A 21,685-nucleotide genomic window follows, 5' to 3' on the forward strand; every position below is an offset into this window, starting at 1 on the left:
TTGAACTGCTGAGATCAGCGAAATCTGTAAGTTTTTGCGGCCAGGGGACCCGCGCCCCTCCCTGCCAGGCTCAGTCCTGTGGGAGGAGGGGCCGTAAGCGCTGGAAAAGAGAAGGGAGAACTGCAGTGGCAGCTCTTATGGGAAACTCATTCTACTGATCCAAACTCCAACCATAGATAAACTGAGACCAGACACCAGAGAATCTGAGAGCAGTCAGCCCAGCAGAGAGGAGATACGCATAGCAAAAAACAGCAACAAAAACTCAAAAATAAAAGCGGAGGCTTTTTGGAGTTCTGGTGAACATAGAAAGGGGAAGGGCAGAGCTCAAGCCCTGAGGCTGATATGCAAATCCTGAAGAAAAACTGATCTCTCTGCCCCCTGGATCTTTCCTTAATGGCCCTAATTGCTTTGTCTCTTAGCATTTCAATAACCCATCAGATTTGCAAGGAGGGCTTTTTTTTTTATCTTTTTTTTTCTGTTTCTAAAACAATTACCCTAAGAAGCCCAATACAGAAAGCCTCAAAGACTTGCAATTTGGGCAGGTCAAGACAAGAGAAGAACTAAGAGAGCTCTGAGACAAAAGGCAATAATCCAGTGGCTGAGAAAATTCACTAAACAACACAACTTCCCAAGAAAAGGGGGGGTGTCTGCTCACAGCCATCATCCTGGTGGACAGGAAACACTCCTGCCCGTCGCCAGCCCCATAGCCCAGAGCTGCCCCAGGCAACCCAGTGTGACCGAAGTGCTTCAAATAACAGGCACACACCACAAAACTGGGTGTGGGCATTAGCCTTCCCTGCACCCTCAGCTGGTTGTCCCAGAGTTGGGAAGCTGGAGCAGTGTGAATTAACAAAGCCCCATTCAGCCATCATTTCAGCAGCCTGGGAGCCTCCCTACACAGCCCAGCAGCCCAGAACCACCCTGGGGGGCCGGCACTCACCTGTGACATAGCACAGTCAGCCCTCAACAGAGGAACAGGGGGTGCAAGGCCTGGAAGAGGGACCCACTTGCAACTCTCAGGAGCCATATGCCAATACCAAGGACTTGTGGGTCAGTGGCAGAGACAAACTGTGGCAGGGCTGAACTGAAGGATTAGACTATTGCAGCAGCTTTAAAACACCAGGAACTCCAGGGAGATTTGATTGTTAGAGCCACCCCCCCTCCCTGACTGCCCAGACACACGCCCCATATACAGGGCAGGCAACACCAACTACACACGCAAGCTTGGTACTCCAATTGGACCCCACAAGACTCACTCCCCCACTCACCACAAAGACAAAGCAGGGGAGAACTGACTTGTGGAGAACAGGTGGCTCGTGGATGCCACCTGCTGGTTAGTTAGAGAAAGTATACTCCACAAAGCTATAGATCTGATAAATTAGAGATAAGGACTTCAATTGGTCTACAAATCCTAAAAGAACCCTATCAAGTTAAGCAAATGCCAAGAGGCCAAAAACAACAGAAAATTATAAAGCATATGAAAAAAACAGACAATATGGATAACCCAAGCCCAAGCACCCAAATCAAAAGCTCAGAAGAGACACAGCACCTAGAGCAACTACTCAAAGAACTAAAGATGAACAATGAGACCATAGTACGGGAGACAAAGGATATCAAGAAGACCCTAGAAGAGCATAAAGAAGACATTGCAAGACTAAATAAAAAAATAGATGATGTTATGGAAATTAAAGAAACTGTTGACCAAATTAAAAAGATTCTGGATACCCATAGTACAGGACTAGAGGAAGTTGAACAACGAACCAGTGACCTGGAAGATGACAGAATGGAAAATGAAACCACAAAAGAAAGAATGGGGAGAAAAATAAAAAAAATCGAAACGGACCTCAGGGATATGATAGATAATATAAAACACCCGCATATAAGACTCATTAGTGTTCCAGAAGGGGAAGAAAAGGGTAAAGGTCTAGGAAGAGTATTCAAAGAAATTGTTGGGGAAAACTTCCCAAATCTTCTAAACACCATAAATACACAAATCATAAATCCCCAGCGAACTCCAAATAGAATAAATCCAAGTAAACCCACTCCGAGACATATTCTGATCACACTGTCAAACATGGAAGAGAAGGAGCAAGTTCTGAAAGCAGCAAGAGAAAAGCAATTCACCACATACAAAGGAAACAGCATAAGACTAAGTAGTGACTACTCAGCAGCCACCATGGAGGCAAGAAGGCAGTGGCACGATATATTTAAAATTCTGAGTGAGAAAAATTTCCAGCCAAGAATACTTTATCCAGCAAAGCTCTCCTTCAAATTTGAGGGAGAGCTTAAATTTTCCACAGACAAACAAATGCTGAGAGAATTTGCTAACAAGAGACCTGCCTACTGGAGATACTAAAGGGAGCCCTACAGACAGAGAAACAAAGAAAGGACAGAGAGACTTGGAGAAAGGTTTAGTACTAAAGAGATTCGGTATGGGTACATTAAAGGATATTAATAGAGAGAGGGGAAAAATATATATGACAAACATAAACCAAAGAATAAGATGGCTGATTCAAGAAATGCCTTCACGGTTATAATGTTGAATGTAAATGGATTAAACTCCCCAATTAAAAGATATAGATTCGCAGAATGGATCAAAAAAAAATGAACCATCAATATGTTGCATACAAGAGACTCATCTTAGACACAGGGACACAAAGAAACTGAAAGTGAAAGGATGGAAAAAAATATTTCATGCAAGCTACAGCCAAAAGAAAGCAGGTGTAGCAATATTAATCTCAGATAAAATAGACTTTAAATGCAGGGATGTTTTGAGAGACAAAGAAGGCCACTACATACTAATAAAAGGGGCAATTAAACAAGAAGAAATAACAATCATAACTCTCTATGCACCCAATCAAAGTGCCACAAAATACATGAGACAAATACTGGCAAAACTAAAGGAAGCAATTGAGGTTTCCACAATAATTGTGGGAGACTCAACACATCACTCTCTCCTATATATAGACCAACCAGACAGAGGAATATAAGGAAATTGAAAACCTAAACAATCTGATAAAAGAATTGGATTTAACAGACATATATAGAACATTACATCCCAAATCACCAGGATACACATACTTCTCTAGTGCTCACGGAACTTTCTCCAGAATAGATCATATGCTGGGACATAAAACAAGCCTCAATAAATTTAAAAAGATTGAAATTATTCAAAGCACATTCTCCAACCACAATGGAATACAATTTGAAGTCAATAACCATCAGAGACTTAGAAAATTCACAAATACCTGGAGGTTAAACAACACACTCCTAAACAATCAGTGGGTTAAAGAAGAAATAGCAAGAGAAATTGCTAAATATATAGAGACGAATGAAAATGAGAACACAACATACCAAAAACAATGGGATGCAGCAAAAGCAGTACTGAGGGGGAAATTTATAGCACTAAACACATATATTAAAAGGGAATAAAGAGCCAAAATCAAAGAACTAATGGATCAACTGAAGAAGCTAGAAAATGAACAGCAAAGCAATCCTAAACCAAGTAGAAGAAAAGAAATAACAAGGATTAAAGCAGAAATAAATGACATAGAGAACAAAAAAACAATAGAGAGGATAAATATCACCAAAAGTTGGTTGTTTGAGAAGATCAACAAGATTGACAAGCCCCTAGCTAGACTGACAAAATCAAAAAGAGAGAAGACCCATATAAACAAAATAATGAATGAAAAAGGTGACATAACTGCAGATCCCAAAGAAATTTAAAAAATTATAAGAGGATACTATGAACAACTGTATGGCAACAAACTGGATAATGCAGAGGAAATGGACAATTTCCCGGAAACATATGAACAACCTAGACTGACCAGAGAAGAAATAGAAGACCTCAACCAACCCATCACAACCGAAGAGATCCAATCAGTCATCAAAAATCTTCCCACAAATAAATGCCCAGGGCCAGATGGCTTCATAGGGGAATTCTACTAAACTTTCCAGAAAGAACTGACACCAATCTTACTCAAACTCTTTCAAAACATTGAAGAAAATGGAACACTACCTAACTCATTTTATGAAGCTAACATCAATCTGATACCAAAACCAGGCAAAGATGTTACAAAAAAGGAAAACTACCGGCCAATCTCCCTAATGAATATAGATGCAAAAATCCTCAACAAAATACTTGCAAATCGAATCCAAAGACACGTTAAAAAAATCATACACCATGACCAAGTGGGGTTCATTCCAGGCATGCAAGGATGGTTCAACATAAGAAAATCAATTAATGTAATACAACACATTAACAATTCGAAAGGGAAAAATCAAATGATCATCTCAATAGGTACTGAAAAAGCATTTGACAAAATCCAACATCCATTTTTGATAAAAACACTTCAAAAGGCAGGAATTGAAGGAAACTTCCTCAACATGATAAAGAGCGTATATGAAAAACCCACAGCCAGCATAGTACTCAATGGTGAGAGACTCAAAGCCTTCCCTCTAAGATCAGGAACAAGACAAGGACACCCGCTATCACCACTGTTATTCAACATTGTGCTGGAAGTGCTAGCCAGGGAAATCCGGCAAGACAAAGAAATAAAAGGCATCCAAACTGGAAAAGAAGAAGTAAAACTGTCATTGTTTGCAGATGATATGATCTTATATCTGGAAAGCCCTAAGAAATGGGTGATACAGCTACTAGAGCTAATAAACAAATTTAGCAAAAGTAGCGGGATGCAAGGTTAATGCACATAAGTCAGTAATGTTTCTATATGCTAGAAATGAACAAACTGAAGAGACACTCAAGAAAAAGATACCATTTTCAATAGCAGCTAAAAAAATTAAGTACCTAGGAATAAACTTAACCAAAGATTTCTATACAAAGAAAACTACATAACTCTACTAAAAGAAATAGAAGGGGACCTTAAAAGATGGAAAAATATTCCATGTTCATGGATAGGAAGGCTAAATGTCATTAAGATGTCAATTCTACCCAAACTCATCTACAGATTCAATGCAATCCCAATCAAAATTCCAACAACCTACTTTGCAGACTTGGAAAAGCCAGTTATCAAATTTATTTGGAAAGGAAAGATGCCTCGAATTGCTAAAGACACTCTAAAAAAGAAAAACGAAGTGGGAGAACTTACACTCCCTGATTTTGAAGCTTATTATAAAGCCACAGTTGTCAAAACAGCATGGTACTGGCACAAAGATAGACATATAGATCAATGGAATCGAATTGAGAATTTGGAGACAGACCCCCAGATCTATGGCCGACTGATCTTTGATGAGGCCCCCAAAGTCACTGAACTGGGTCATAATGGTCTTTTCAACAAATGGGGCTGGGAGAGTTGGATATCCATATCCAAAAGAATGAAAGAGGACCCCTACCTCACACCCTACACAAAAATTAACTCAAAATGGACGAAAGATCTCAATATAAAAGAAAGTACCATAAAACTCCTAGAAGATAATGTAGGAAAACATCTTCAAGACCTTGTATTAGGCGGCCACTTCCTAGATTTTACACCCAAAGCACAAGCAACAAAAGAAAAAATAGATAAATGGGAACTCCTCAAGCTTAGAAGTTTCTGTACCTCAAAGGAATTTCTCAAAAAGGTAAAGAGGCAGCCAACTCAATGGGAAAAAATTTTTGGAAACCATGTATCTGACAAAAGACTGATATCTTGCATATATAAAGAAATCCTACAACTCAATGATAATAGTACAGACAGCCCAATTATAAAATGGGCAATAGATATGAAAAGACAGTTCTCTGAAGAGGAAATACAAACGGCCAAGAAACACATGAAAAAATGTTCAGCTTCACTAGCTATTAGAGAGATGCAAATTAAGACCACAATGAGATACCATCTCACACTGATTAGAATGGCTGCCATGAAACAAACAGGAAACTACAAATGCTGGAGGGGATGTGGAGAAATTGGAACCCTTATTCATTGTTGGTGGGACTGTATAATGGTTCAGCCACTCTGGAAGTCAGTCTGGCAGTTCCTTAGAAAACTAGATATAGAGTTACCATTCCATCCAGCGATTGCACTTGTTGTTATATACCCGGAAGATCGGAAAGCAGTGACACGAACAGATATCTGCATGCCAATGTTCGTAGCAGCATTATTCACAATTGCCAAGAGATGGAAACAACCCAAATGTCCTTCAACAGATGAGTGGATAAATAAAATGTGGTATATACACACGATGGAATACTACACGGCAGTAAGAAGGAACGATCTGGTGAAACATATGACAACATGGATGAACCTTGAAGACATAATGCTGAGCGAAATAAGCCAGGCACAAAAAGAGAAATATTATCTGCTACCACTAATGTGAACTTTGAAAAATGTAAAACAAATGGTTTATAATGTAGAATGTAGGGGAACTAGCAATAGAGAGCAATTAAGGAAGGGGGAACAATAATCCAAGAAGAACAGATAAGCTATTTAATGTTCTGGGGATGCCCAGGAATGACTATGGTCTGTTAATTTCTGATGGGTATAGTAGGAACAAGTTCACAGAAATGTTGCCATATTAGGTAACTTTCTTGGGGTAGAGAGGAACATGTTGGAAGTAAAGCAGTTATCTTAGGTTAGTTGTCTTTTTCTTACTCCCTTGTTACGGTCTCTTTGAAATGTTCTTTTATTGCATGTTTTTTTTTTTTTTTTTTTTTTTTTTATTTTCCATACAGTTGATTTTAAAAAAATACAAAAAAGTTTAAAAAAAAAAAGGAAAAAAAAATGTAGAGCCCCCTTGAGGAGCCGGTGGAGAATGCAGGGATATTGGCCTACCCCACCTCGATGGCTGCTAACATGACCACAGACATAGGGGACTGGTGGTTTGATGGGTTGAGCCCTCTACCACAGGACTTACCCTTGGGAAGACTGTTGCTGCAAAGGAGAGGCTAGGCCTCCCTATAATTGTGCCTAAGAGCCTCCTCCTGAATGCCTCTTTGTTGCTCAGATGTGGCCTTCTCTCTCTACCTAAACCAACTTGAAAGGTGAAATCACTGCCCTCCCCACTACGTGGGATCAGACACCCAGGGGAGTGAATCTCCCTGGCAACGTGGAATATGACTCCCAGGGAGGAATGGAGACCTGGCATCGTGGGATAGAGAACATCTTCTTGACCAAAAGGGGGATGTGAAAGGAAACGAAATAAGCTTCAGTGGCAGAGAGATTCCAAAAGGAGCCGAGAGGTCACTCTGGTGGGCACTCTTACGCACAATTTAGACAACCCTTTTTAGGTTCTAAAGAACTGGGGTAGCTGGTGGTAGATACCTGAAACTATCAAACTACAACCCAGAACCCATGAATCTCGAAGACAATTGTATAAAAATGTAGCTTATGAAGGTTGACAATGGGATTGGGAAAGCCATAAGGACCACACTCTCCTTTGTCTAGTTTATGGATGGATGAGTAGAAAAATAGGGGAAACAAACAAACAAACAAACAAACAGACAAAGGTACCCAGTGTTCTTTTTTACCTCAATTGCTCTTTTTCACTTTATTTATTATTCTTGTTATTTTTGTGTGTGTGCTAATGAAGGTGTCAGGGATTGATTTAGGTGATGAATGTACAACTATGTAATGTGTACTGTGAACAATCGAATGTACGATTTGTTTTGTATGACTGCATGGTATGTGAATATATCTCAATAAAATGAAGATTTAAAAAGAAATAGCCAATCTCATACACAATGATAAAAGACTAAATGCTTTTCCACTAACATCAGGAAGAAGAAAAAGATGTCCATTCTCAGCACTTCAATTCAACATTGTATTAGAGGTCATAACCAGGGCAGTTAGGCAAGAAATGAAATTAAAGGCAACCAGATTGGAAAGAAAAAAGTACAACTATCACTGTTCATAAATTGCATAATCTTGTATATAGTAAATCCAAAGGAATCCACTAAAAAACTATTAGAACTAATAAACAAATCCAGCAAGGTTGCAGGATACAAGATCAATATACAAAATTAATTGTATTTCTATACACTTACAATGAACAATCTGAGAATGAAATTAAGAAAAATAATTCCATTCACAAAAGCATCAAAAGGAATAAATACTTAGAAATAAAGTTAACAAAAAGAAGTACAAAACTTATACTCAGAAAACTATGAAATGTTGAAAGAAATTAAAAGTATTAAAAATTGGAAAAACATCCTATGTTAATGTATTGGAAGACTTAACATTGTTAAGATGTCAATACTCACCAAACTGATCTACAGATTCAACACAATCATAGCAGATCATAGCTGACTTCTTTATAGAAATTGGCAAGCTGAGTCCAAAGTTCATAAAGAATTGTAAGGGATCCAGAATAGACAAAACAATCCTGTAAAGGAATAACAAAGTAGGAGGAATCTCACTTCCCAATTTCAAAACATACTACGAAGAAATGGTAATCAAGAGGGCATGGTATTGACAGAAGGCTAGGCATAAACATCAGTGTGGCAGATTTGAGAGTCCAGAAATAACCCCATACATTTATGGTCATCTAATTTTTGAGAAGGGTTATTAGTCCATCTAATAAATGATGTTGGACCCTACCCTCATAAAATATACAAAAATTAATCCAACATGGATCAAAGTCCTAAATTTAAGAGCTAAAACTATAATATTCTTAGAAGAAAACAAAGGGATAAATCTTCAAGACCTTGGATTTAGGAAAGGATTCTTACATGGGACACCAAAAGCATGAGCAACAACAACAACAAAAATAGATAAATTGGACTTCAACAAAATTAAAAACTTTTGTGCCTCAAAGGACGCCATTAAAGACAATGAAAAGACAACCACAGAATGGGAGGAAACATTTGCAAATCATCTATCTAACAAGGGACTTGTAACTAGAGTACATAATGACCTGTTACAACTAAATAATAAAAAGACAACCATTTTTTTTTTAAAATGGACAAAGGATCTGAAAGGACATTTCTCCAAAGGAGACAATCAAATGGCTAATAAGCACATGAAAAGATGAGTGACATCATTAGTCATCAGGGAAACACAAATCAAATCTCCAATGAGACACCACTTCATATCCACCAAAACGACTAGAATCTAACCACTTCATATCCACCAAAATGATTAGACTCTAACCACTTCATATCCATGAGAACAACTAGAATCTAAAGTCAGATAACAAGTGACAAGGATGTGGAGAAATTGGAACCTTCATACACTGCCAGTGGGAATGCATAACAGTGCAGCAACTTTGGAAAACTATTAGTTCTTCAAACGATTAACTATAGTAACCATATGACCTATCAATTCTTCTCCTAGGTATATACCCAAGAGAAATGAAAATATATATTCACAAAAAAACTTGTACATGAATATAAATAGCAGCATTATTCATAATAGCCAAAAACTGGAAACAACCCAAATCTCCATCAACCGATAAAGGGATAAACAGAATGTGGTAGAGCCATAAAATAGGAATATTATTTGGTCATGGAAAGAAATGGAGTACAGATACATGCTACAACATACATGAACCTAGAAAATATACTAAGTGAAAGACGTCAATCACAAAGTACTATGTACTCTTTGACTCCATTCATATGAAAGTCCAGAATCAGAAAAGCTATAGAGACAGAAAGTAGCTTACTGATTGCTTATGGCTGGCAGACTGGGAAGAGTGGTCAGAGGAGGTGAGCAATAGCAAAGGGTTCGCCGTTTCTTTTTGATGATAAGAATATTCTAAACTTGATTGTAGTGATAGTTGCACTTACCTGTAAATATATTTTGAAACACTGAATTGTACACTTTAAGTGGGTTAACTGTATAGTATGTGACTTATATCTCAATAAAGTTGTTTTAAAAAAGATATAAAGGTAAAAGATTATTATTAAAGATAACAGAGATAAGAAGGGGAAAAAACAGTGACCTAACTATATCAGAAGGTGGGAAGGTGGGAAAAGAGAAATGGGAATGTTAGGGTAGGTTAGTTTCTCATCTATCAAAACAGAAAGTCAGTGAGTAATGTCTATAATTAATGAACTAATAAAAAGAAGTATAAAAATATCATTTAGAGACATGGAGGTAAAAATCAGGAAGAAGTAAAAGTAGATACAACATTAAAAGTGAATTCAAATGGACAAGGGTATGGCAGGGAACTGCTTTTGTTCATTCACCTTAACTTTTTAAAAATCTAAATGCACGTATTATTTTCATTTTAAATATTAATTGTACTGAAAATACAATTAATCTAATACCAAGAAATCTAATTATAATTTTATCTTTCTTACCATTGTCCCCATTTATTCGTATTTCATATTCTTTGTAGAGTCTTCCTATGCTTTTGATAATTTCCTCCATTTGCTGTCGCTCTGGGGGCAACTTCCCCTCCATATTTTTATGCCGACCAAATATTCCAAGCCCAATATCTGACCAGTTTTCCTGTAAATGTTTAATAATCTTAAGGGAATCATATTTTGACACTAGAATATCCCCTGTAAACTTTTCTTTGTCATCATTCAGCATCTAGAGGATAAAAGTTAGGAAAAGTAGTACATTATTCACTAATGATTTCATCAAAGTACACCCGGATTCTTAATCCCCAGTGACTCCCAATTATTTTGGAGCTGCATATCCTAGTATTACTTGTTTTTACTTTACTTTAAAGGTACATGTGAATTTAAATTAATTTTGATACCTTATGAGATAACCAACTCATGGTTTACCACAAGGAAAACCATTATACTAAATTCTATGAGATTAAAAAATTACTGACAGGCAATTAGGTCCCAGAGAGCTGAGCATTTTCAACTACTACCTGCTTCAGTAAAGAATATGTCAGGTTGAAATGTATCTGCTTATGTGATTCCCACTAGACTGGGAAGATTCCTAGAAGGTACAAATTGTGTTTTATTCATCTCTATAACCCCAGGTCCAAGTCCTGTAGATGACATGTCAATAAATACTTGTGGAAAAATTAAGGTGTAATTTATATATAAACTTTGCCATTATTTGTGACTCAAAAAACAGAAACAAATCACCCATCCTTCAATAAGAGTGATCACTATAGAGAGGCAGTGTAGCACAGTAATTAAGTGTAAAGATTTTAGAGTTGAAGAGACCTGGATTCATATTCTGACTCTTCCACTTACCATTTATAGAAAACTTAGGCAATTACTTAACATTTATAAACTTCAATTTCCTCATCTGTGTGATGGGGATTATAAAATCTGCATCATGAAAATAAGATAGTGTATGGAAAGTACTTTCAGTTCCTAAGTACTTAATAAATGAGCTACTTATTATTCCTAATAAATGTAGAAGCATGACTTTCTCAGTTTTATCTATGCAATGCCCAAATCATCAGACAAACAGTAAAATGGTCAGTAAACTAAATATTTTGTATATAGGTCAACAAATATCTTCAATTCTGAGAATATTTTGCTCTACTCATTCCAAAAGAAAGAAAATTGACTTCCTGGGATCTGGATGAGATTTTGTCAGACCAAGAGTTTGAAAACTTTGCAGATTATTTCAATTTCTGATATATTTTCCTTGTCAGACTACGATATCCTAATAGTAATTTGAGAAATGAAATCTACTTTTAAAGCACAAACCATTTTAAAGAAATGTTACTTATTTTAAAAGTCCAATTTGTCCTTAACACAAAAGCCAGATGTAGGAGAGGCATAGATGTTACTTATGCTAACAATTAGGTAAGATAATTAAGAACTACGACTCTCACTACCACAGAGGTATATTTTTTCAGTTTTTTTTTTCTAGCAACCTAACTTTATTTGACTCCAAAATCTGAAATAGAATGGAAAATATTTAAGTGTATTTTAAGAAGCCCCCGTGCTTGCTATTTTTCTTGTCTTCATAGAACTTAATACGGCATTTTAAAACAATGAGGTGTGTCTCAGTTGTAGAAGAGAGGCAAGAATGCAACTGGCATTTTATCAAGCAGTTTACAAGAAAGTCTTACCTTTTCCCAAAGCTTGTAGTCTTGAAGAATTGACTCCAATATATTTCCCTTAGTAGAAAATAAATTGTCTTCTGTTCTGAAAGAAGGGAAAAGAGCAAGAGAAGGGTCTCAGAACAATGTATAAAAGAAGAAAATCATGAGTCCATACAATATATAACAATAAATATGTCTCTCTTTAATTATTTTCAAACATGCTTTCCTGTTCTAGCCCCTCTTGCCATAAGCATTCACCTTTAAATTTACAAATATAAATTCAGACTCAAATAGACCTGAGCAACCAAGTTACAGGACCATGGGCCATGAGAGTAGTGAAAGGGTGGTCACTGGGTCTTTGGCATTCAAACCTAGACAATCATAAGGATAATTCCTGTTGAACACAGCTGCCAGAACATTATATAAATAGAAAGGAAGCCTAATGAGTAATTAAGACTCAACATTTAGGTTAAGCGCTCCAACTTCTGGTAAGAAAGAGTTTCATTTAATTTCTCTGAACTCTAACAGACAGAAAAATTGACCAAGAAGTTCCTGAAGAGAAAGGGAGACAAGAACCACTGCCACCTGTGCTCCCCTCCCAGCTAAGAGTCGGCAAACAGTAGAAACGCACATGACAGCAGCAACCAGCTTGCAGATATACCAGCTTTGGCTTACAGAACTTCCAAATCTACTAATTAGGGAACCTCTTAAACTATATGAAAAATTGAAACCATTGCTGTCAATTTGATGGAAATGGTATCTAAATGTGTCTCATCGACAAACAAAGCATCTTCAGGCTTAAAGAAGCTTCAGAAATCATCAAGTCCAGTCTGCATCTAAGGTATAGCGTCCACTAACCTTGCCTATGACTTAGTCACCCAGTCTCTACTTAACTAACTTATAAGCAGCCTCTTCCAGTATCACATTGCTTTAATCTCTAGCAAGTATGATTTTTCAGTCCAAATCAACCTCCCTATAACTAGCACCCCTTGATTCTTCTCTCCACATTCACTAGGCTATGGAATTTGCAACTGGATCCAGACATTCAAAGCTTGCCAATAGTGATGACATAAGTTGACTTCATTTTTTTTACACAATGAAGAAAGAAAAGAAATGAAAAAAGAATTGGACTTAAATTGAGGCAGCAGAGGAGAGGATCAAGATGGTGGATTAGAAGAAAAAGAGTAAAATAACTTTCCATGAAAAACACTAGATAAAAGACAGAAAGTGCTCCAGAATACAAGTTCCAGGGTTGTACTGGCTGGACAAGGTCCGTGACATCCACAGTGACTGTGCACTTGGCAAAACCAAGAGTCCGTGTTCAGAAATGAGTGAGTGAGGCTGCTAGGGAAACGGCAGCCAGGCTGTGGTGGGGAGAAAACTGGGGTCAGTGTTTGGAGGCAGGTTAGTTTAAAAACTCCAAAAGCAGCTGTGGATCTGGCAGTGAGAGCTGCACAGTCAAGCATGGTGAGGAGTGCCTTCCATACCCGAGGCACCCACCTCAGTATCTGGTGTGGACGACAGCCTTTTGCACACCCACAGCTAATTGCCCCGGAACTAGAAATGGCCCACTGCAGCAGGCGGAGGTCTGCAGAAGTGGAAGTTACCACGCCCCTTACAACCATCTTTTCAGTGGGCTGGCAACACCCCTGCGCGGCATGGCAGCCGAGAACTTCCCTTGGGGATTCCACTTGCCTGTGATGTTGGCACAGTCTTCCTTCGTGGAGGCCTGTGGAGTGCACAGCTTGGAAGAGGGGTCCCGCACAGAAGTCCCAAGGGCCCTACACCAATCCCAGGGACTTGTGGGCCTGTGGCAGAGAGAGACTGTCGGGAATCTGAGCTGAAGGGTTGGACTCGTGCAACAGCTTTAAGACTGTGGGAATGGCTGGGAGATCTAAGTCTTAAAGCTGTCTTCCCTCCCCAACTGCACAGGGCACACCGTCATTTTCAGGGCTGGCAGCCCCAACTGCATATGGAAATTTGGGGAACTAATTGGACCCCCACAAGGTTTGAACCCCCACTCGCCACACGTACGAAGTTGGGGAGAACTGGCTTGAGGGTAATAGGTGGCTGGGGGGTGCCATCTGCTGGTAAGTCAGGGAACATGCACTCCACCAAGCTGTAGCTCTGACATATTATAGACAACTGTTCAAATAAGCCTGCATATCCTAAAAGAACCCTATCAAGATAAGCAAATGCCAAGAGGCCAAAAACAACAGAAAATTTTAAAGCATATGAAGAAACCAGAAGATATGGATAACCCAAACCCAAACACCCAAATCAAAAAAATCAGAGGAGATACAGTACTTGGAGCAATTAATCAAAGAAGTAATCACAAAAAACAAAAACATGGCACAAGATAGAAAGGACATGAAGAAGAGCCTAGAAGAGCATAAAGAAGAATTTGCAAGAGTAAATAAATAAAATAGACAATCTTATGGAAATAAAAGAAACTGTTGATCAAATTAAAAAGATTCTGGATACAAACAGTACTAGATCAGTGGAAGCTGAGGAAAGAAGTGACCTGAAAGACTGCAGGCTTGAAAGTGAAAATACAAAAGAAAGAATGGAGAAAAAAATTGAAAAATTTGAAATGGATCTCAGGGATATGAAGGGCAACATGAAGTGCACAAATATAACAATTATTGATGTTCCAGAAGGGGAAGAGAAGGGTAAAGGTCTAGGAAGAGTATACAAAGAAATTGTTGGGGAAAACTTCCCACCCCTTCTTAACAACATAAATATGCAAATCATAGATGCCCAATAAACACCAAACAGAATAAATCTAAATAAACCCATTCTGAGACATATTCTGATCAGATTGTCAATTGTTGAAGAGAAGGAGCAAGTTCTAAAAGTAGCAAGAGAGAAGGAATTCACCACATACAAGGGAAACAGCATAAGACTAAGTAGTGACTACTCAGCAGCTACCATGGAAGTGAGAAGCCAGTGGTATGACATATTTAAAATTCTGAAAGAGAAAAATTGCAAACCAAGAATTCTTTATCCAGCAAAGCTCTCCTTCAAATTTGAGGGAGAGCTTAAAATCTTCACAGACAAATAAATGCTGAGAGAATTTGCTAACAAGAGACCTGCCCTACAAGAGATACTAAAGAGCGCCTTACCAGCAAAGAAACAAAGAAAGGAAAGAGAGAGGTATGGGGAAGGGTCAGAATGAAAGAAATTTAGTAAGGGTACATTAAACGAAATAAAGAGAGAGGGGGAAGAATATATCTGACAAACAAAAACCTAAGGATTAGGATGGCTGATTCAAGAAATGCCTTCACAGTAATAACATTGAATGTGAATGGATGAAACTTGCCAATTAAAAGATACAGATTAGCAGAATGGATTAAAAAATATGTTGCTTACAAGAGACTCATCTTAGACCCAGAGACAAAGAAATTGAAAGTGAAAAGATGGGAAAAAATATTCCATGCAAGCTACAGCCAAAAGAATGCAGGAGTAGCAATATTAATCTCAGATAAAATAGACTATAAATGCAAGGATGTTATAAGAGACAAAGAAGGTCACTATATACTAACATAAGGGATAATTCAACAAGAAATAACAATCATAAATGTCTATGCACACAATCAAGGTGCCCCAAATTACATGAGACAAACATTGGCAAAAGTGAAGGAAGCAATAGATGTTTCCACAATAATTGTGGGAGACTTCAATACATCACTCTCTCCTATAGCTAGACCAACCAGACAGAGGAATATAAGGAAATTGAAAATCTAAACAATCTGATAAATGAATTTGTATTAACAGACACATATAGAACATTACATCCCAAATCACCAGGATACACATTCTTCTCTAGTGCTCGTGGAACTTTCTCCAGAATAGATCATATGCTGGGACATAAAACAAGCCTCAATAAATTTAAAAAGATTGAAATTATTCAAAGCACATTCTCTGATCACAATGGAATACAATTAGAAGTCAATAACCATCAGTGATTTAGAACATTCACAAACATCTGGAAGTTAAACAACACATTCCTAAACAATCAGTGGGTTAAAGAAGAAATAGCAAGATAAATTGCAAAATATATAGAGACGAATAAAAATGAGAACACAACATATCAAAACTTATGGGATGCTTGGGAAGACTGTTGCTGCAAAGGAGAGGCTAGGCCTCCCTATAATTGTGCCTAAGAGCCTCCTCCCGAATGCCTCTTTGTTGCTCAGATGTGGCCCTCTCTCTCTAGCTAACCCAACTTGGCAGGTGAAATCACTGCCCTCCCCGCTACATGGGATCAGACACGTAGAAATAAGCTTCAGTGGCAGAGAGGTTCCAAAGGAGCCAAGAGGTCACTCTGGTGGGCACTCTTATGCACAATATAGACAACACTTTTTAGGTTCTAATGAATTGGAATAGCTAGCAGTAAATACCTGAAACTATCAAACTACAACCCAGAACACATGAATCTTGAAGAAGATTGTATAAAAATGTAGATTATGAAGGGCGACAATGTGATTGGGAAAGCCATATGGACCACACTCCCTTTTGTCTAGTTTATGGATGGATGAGTAGAAAAATGGGGGAAGAAAAAAAAAAAAGGCACCCAATGTTCTTTTTTACTTTAATTGTTCTTTTTCACTTTAATTTTTATTCTTATTATTTTTGTGCGTATGGTAATGAAAATGTCAAAAATTAATTTTGGTGATGAATCCACAACTATATGATGGTACTGTAAACAATTTAATGTATGCTCTGTTTTGTATGACTGCATGGTATATGAATATATCTCAATAAAAATAAATTTAAAAAAAACTTATGGGATGCAGCGAAGGCAGAATTGAGGGGGAAGTTTATAGCTCTAAATGCATATATTTAAAAGGAAGAAAGTGCTAAAATCAAAGCACTAATGGAACAACTGAAGAAGCTAGAAAATGAACAGCAAATTAATTCTACACCACGTAGAAGAAAAGAAATAACAAGGATTAAAGCAGAAATAAATGACATAGAGAACAAAAAAACCAATAGAGACAATAAATAAAACCAAAAGTTGGTTTTTTGAGAAGATCAACAAGATTGACAGGCCCTTAGCTAGACTGACAAAATAAAAAAGAGAGAAGACCCAAATAAACAAAAAATAAAAGAGAGGTGACATTACTATGGATCCTGAAGAAATTAAAAAAATTATAAGAAGATACTATGAACAAGCATATGCCAACAAACTAGATAATGTGGAGGAAATAGACAATTTCCTAGAAATACATGAACAACCTAGACTGACCAGAGAAGAAGTAGAAGACCTTAACAAACCAATCACAAGAAAAGGGGGATCCATTCAGTCAACAAAAAGCTTCCCGCAAATAAATGCCCAGGGCCAGAGATGGCTTCACAGGGGAATTCTACCAAACTTTCCAGAAAGAACTGACGCCAATCTTACTTAAACTCTTTCAAAACAATGAAGAAAATGGAACACTACCTAACTCATTTTATGAAGCTAACATAACTCTAATACCAAAACCAGGTAAAGATGCTACAAGAAAGGAAAACTGCAGGCCAATCTCCCTAATGCATATAGATGCAAAAATTCTCAACAAAATACTTGCAAATTGAATCCAAAGACATATTAAAAAGATCATATACCATATGACCAAGTGGGGTTCATTCCAGGTGTGCAAGGATGGTTCAACATAAGAAAATCAATGTAATACACAAATTAACAAATCAAAAGAGAAAAATCAAATGATCATCTTAATAGACGCTGTAAAAGCATTCAACAAAATCCAGCATCCTTTTTTGATAAAAACACTTCAAAAGGTAGGAATTGAAGGAAACTTCCTCAATACTATAAAGGGCATATATGAAAAACCCACAGCCAGCATAGTACTCAATTGCGAGACTGAAAGCCTCCCCTCTAAGATCAGGAACAAGACAAGGATGCCCACTGTCACCGCTGTTATTCAACATTGTGCTAGAAGTGCTAGCCAGAGCAATCTGGCAAGACATAGAAATAAAAGGCATCCCAATTGAAAGGAAGAAGTAAAACTGTCATTATTTGCAAATGATATGATCTTATATCTGGAAAAGTCTGAGAAATCGATGACACAGCTACTTGAGCTAATAAACAAATTTAGCAAATAGAGGGATACAAGATTAATGCACATAAGTCAGTAATGTTCCTATACACTAGAAATGATCTAACTGAAGAGACACTCAAGAAAAAGATTCCATTCTCAATAGCAACTAAAAAAAATCAAGTACCTAGGAATAAACTTAACCAAAGATGTAAAAGACTTATACATAGAAAACTACATAACTTTACTAAAAGAAATAGAAGGGGACCTAAAAAGATGGAAAAATATTCCTTGTTCATGGATAGGAAGGCTAAATGTCATTAAGATGTCAATTCTACCCCAGCTCATCTACAGATTCAATGCAATTCCTATCAAAATTTCAACAACCTACTTTGCAGACTTGGACAAGCTAGTTATCAAATTTATTTGGAAGGAGAAAATGTCTCGAATTGCTAAAAACATCCTAGAAAAGAAAAACAAAGGGGAGGACTTACACTCCCTGACTTTGAAGCTTATTATAAAGCCACAGTAGTCAAAACAGCGTGGTACTGGCACAAAGATAGACATACTGACCAATGGAATCAAATTGAGAATTCGGAGACAGACCCCCAGATCTACGTTCGATTAATCTTTGATAAGACCCCCAAAACCACTGAACTGGGATATAACAGTCTATTCAACAAATGGGGCTGGGAGAGCTGGATATCCATATCCAAAAAAATGAAAGAGGACCCCTACCTCACATCCTAAACAAAAATTAACTCAAAATGGATTAAAGACCTCAATATAAGAGACAGCACATTAAAACTCCTAGAAGATAAAGTAGGGAAACATCTTCAAGACCTTGTATTAGGAGGTTACTTCCTAGACCTTACACCCAAAGCACAAGCAACAAAAGAAAAAACAGATAAATGGAAACTCTTCAAACTTAAAAGCTTCTGTACCTTAAAGGAATCTGTCAAAAAAGGCAAAGAGGCAGCCAATTCAATGGGAAAAAATATTTGGAAGCCACATATTTGACAAAAGACTGATTATCTTACATACATAAAGAAATCCTGTAACTCAATGACAATAGTACAGACATCCCAATTATAAAATGGGCAAAAGATATGAAAAGACATTTCTCTGAAGAGGAAATACAAATGGCCAAAAAACACATGAAAAAAATGTTCATGTTCACTAGCTATTAGGGAGATGCAAATTAAGACCACAATGAGATATTATCCCACACCAATTAGATTGGTTGCCATTGAACAAACATGAAACTACAAATGCTGGAGAGGATGTGGAGAAATTGGGACTCTTACTCATTGTTAGTGGGACTGTATAATGGTATAGCCACTCTGAAAGACAGTCTGGTGGCTCCTTAGAAAACTAGATGTAGAGCTACCCTTCAATCCAGCAATTCCACTTCTCAGATATAACTGGAAGATCTGAAAGTAGTGACATGAACAGATATTTGCACACTGATGTTCATAGCAGCAGTATTCACAATTGCCAAGAGATGGAAACAATCCAAATGTCCTTCAACAGACGAGTGGATAAATAAAATGTGGTATATACACACGATGGAATACTACGCGGCAGTAAGAAGGAACAAAGTCATGAAACATATGACAACATGGATGAACCTTGAAGACATAATGCTGAGCGAAATAAGCCAGGCACAAAAAGAGAGATATTGTATGTTATCACTAATGTGAACACTGTGAAAAATGTAAAATAAATGGTTTATATTGTAGAATGCAGGGGACCTAGCGATAGACAGCAAATAGTGAAGGGGGAATGGTAATCTAAAAAGGACAGATAAGTTATGGAGGTAAACTTGATGTTATGCAAATACTCAGGAATGACTATGGTTTGTTAATTTCTGGGGGGTATGGTAGGAACAAGTTCGCAGAAATGTAGCTATTTTAGGTTGTTTTTCTTATTTCTTTGTTGGGTTATAAGTCTGTTTATTTTCTTGGTTATGGTAGGAGCATGTTGGAAGCAATATAGTTATTTTAGGTTATTTGATTTTTTTATTCCTTTGTTTTGGTTTTGTTTGAAATGTTTTTTATTGTTTGTTTTTTAATTTTTTGATAAAGTTAAAAAAACAACGAATGACTACGGAAAAAAAGTTAATCAACAATGGGGGGAGAAGGGGAATGGAATGTTTTGGATGTTCTCTTTTATTCTAATTTTTATTTCATTTTTTGGAGTAATGAAAATGTTCAAAAATTGAGTGTGGTGATCAATGCACAACTATGTGACGATACTATGAACAACTGATTGTACACTTCAAACGACTGTAGGTTATGTGACTATATTTCAATAAAATTGCATTTTAAAAAAATAAATTGAGGCAGCAGCAGTAGGGCAGTGTGATTGGGATGGCCTATAGAGATAATTAGCACTAGAAACAGCAAGGCTGATTCAAGGTTAAAAAAAAATTGATGGAGAAAGAGAGAGAGAGAATTGGATTGTTAGCAGATATAGTATATGACATAATAGAATCAGAAAAACAAGATTCTTGGGGACCTACTTCTTATTTCTGAAGAACTGTTGCCATTTGATAAGGCCATCCTTAACAGTTTGCAATTTCTCCCTTGTATTTTCTTCACTTTGTTCCACTTCCTGTTTAAACATATTCATTGAGTTTCTCCATTTCTGTGTCAACTTCTGCAATAGTGCAAGATCTGCAGTGTCCTACATAAAATACATGGTTTAAACATCTTATTTATTTTTTCATGTAGCAAGTATTTATTAACATGCAACAGCTACTTATTAACATTGAAATACTGGAGACATCCACAGGAAATGGATAAAAATAAGGAAAACAGGTATTCCTCTTTCAAAATATCATCAGTGACACCACTACACAGTTCCTTTGGTGATGGATTTTCCATGGAGCATAAAGTATTAGGGACATGATTTTGCTTTTGCAACATGAAACCTATTTTCTACAGGACTTCCATGGGAGGCTCTGTGCACAGTGAAAAGAATAGGAACCCTGAAGTCAGATAGACCAAAGTATGAACCCCAGCCATTTACTGGCTGCGTAAGCTTGTGGGGGAAGTTATTTAATCTATCTGAGAGACTAAATTTATTATCCACAAAAACTGGCCCCAATACACATCTCATAGAATTGTTACAAGTTAACTGAAATGACTAGTGTAGTTTCACACAAAAAACACACTAAATGCCAGTTTCCTCCTTGACACAGCTACTTGCTTTTTGTTTGTTTAACCACTGATAAACAGAATGGTTACTCTACAAAGAACATTTGCAGGGTTATCAAATTTACATAAATTGCTTTAAGATAAAAGACAAAAGGAAATAAGAGATTAATTCCCCCTTAGATTTTTCATTTTACTAACAATAAAGCATGAATATGAAACTAGAAATAAAAATTCATAAATTTTACAAAGGTTCAACCCTCAATACCTGGAGTCTCTTTTCTCATAAGTTAAGTAAACTGAGCTTTACCTTGGTTGACAACAGTATGATGAAATGCTTAGTGTACTTATTCCAGCCTTTTTCATTGAGATAAAGTCTTTTAGCCAATATAACCTTATTTCTTTCGATCACCTATAAAAAGCATATATTATAATCAGGAAATTAAAACATTACAAACCATTGTCATTTTTAAACCCCAAACAATTTCATATATCAATCTTTCATTGAGTCATTAACTCAGCCAAAATTTGTTTAAATCATGAACTAATTGGAATCAAAAATTCATGGTTTCTAAAATACTG

General features: G+C 37.0%; 1 protein-coding gene across 1 annotated transcript in view; it reads right to left on the reverse strand.

Annotated features, from left to right (window-relative positions):
• Nucleotides 1–21,685, reverse strand: part of AXDND1 (axonemal dynein light chain domain containing 1) — a 214,574-nt gene that overhangs the window by 120,784 nt on the left and 72,105 nt on the right. The window contains exons 12-15 of the mRNA XM_037825258.1: nucleotides 21,414–21,515; nucleotides 20,470–20,633; nucleotides 11,932–12,007; nucleotides 10,238–10,472 (exon numbers count right to left, since the gene is read on the reverse strand). Of these exons, the coding sequence (XP_037681186.1) occupies nucleotides 10,238–10,472; nucleotides 11,932–12,007; nucleotides 20,470–20,633; nucleotides 21,414–21,515 (577 nt within the window). The remainder of the gene's footprint in view (nucleotides 1–10,237; nucleotides 10,473–11,931; nucleotides 12,008–20,469; nucleotides 20,634–21,413; nucleotides 21,516–21,685) is intronic.

The sequence above is a fragment of the Choloepus didactylus genome, chromosome 2 (genome assembly GCF_015220235.1).
Source record: "Choloepus didactylus isolate mChoDid1 chromosome 2, mChoDid1.pri, whole genome shotgun sequence".
NCBI lineage: Eukaryota > Metazoa > Chordata > Mammalia > Pilosa > Megalonychidae > Choloepus > Choloepus didactylus.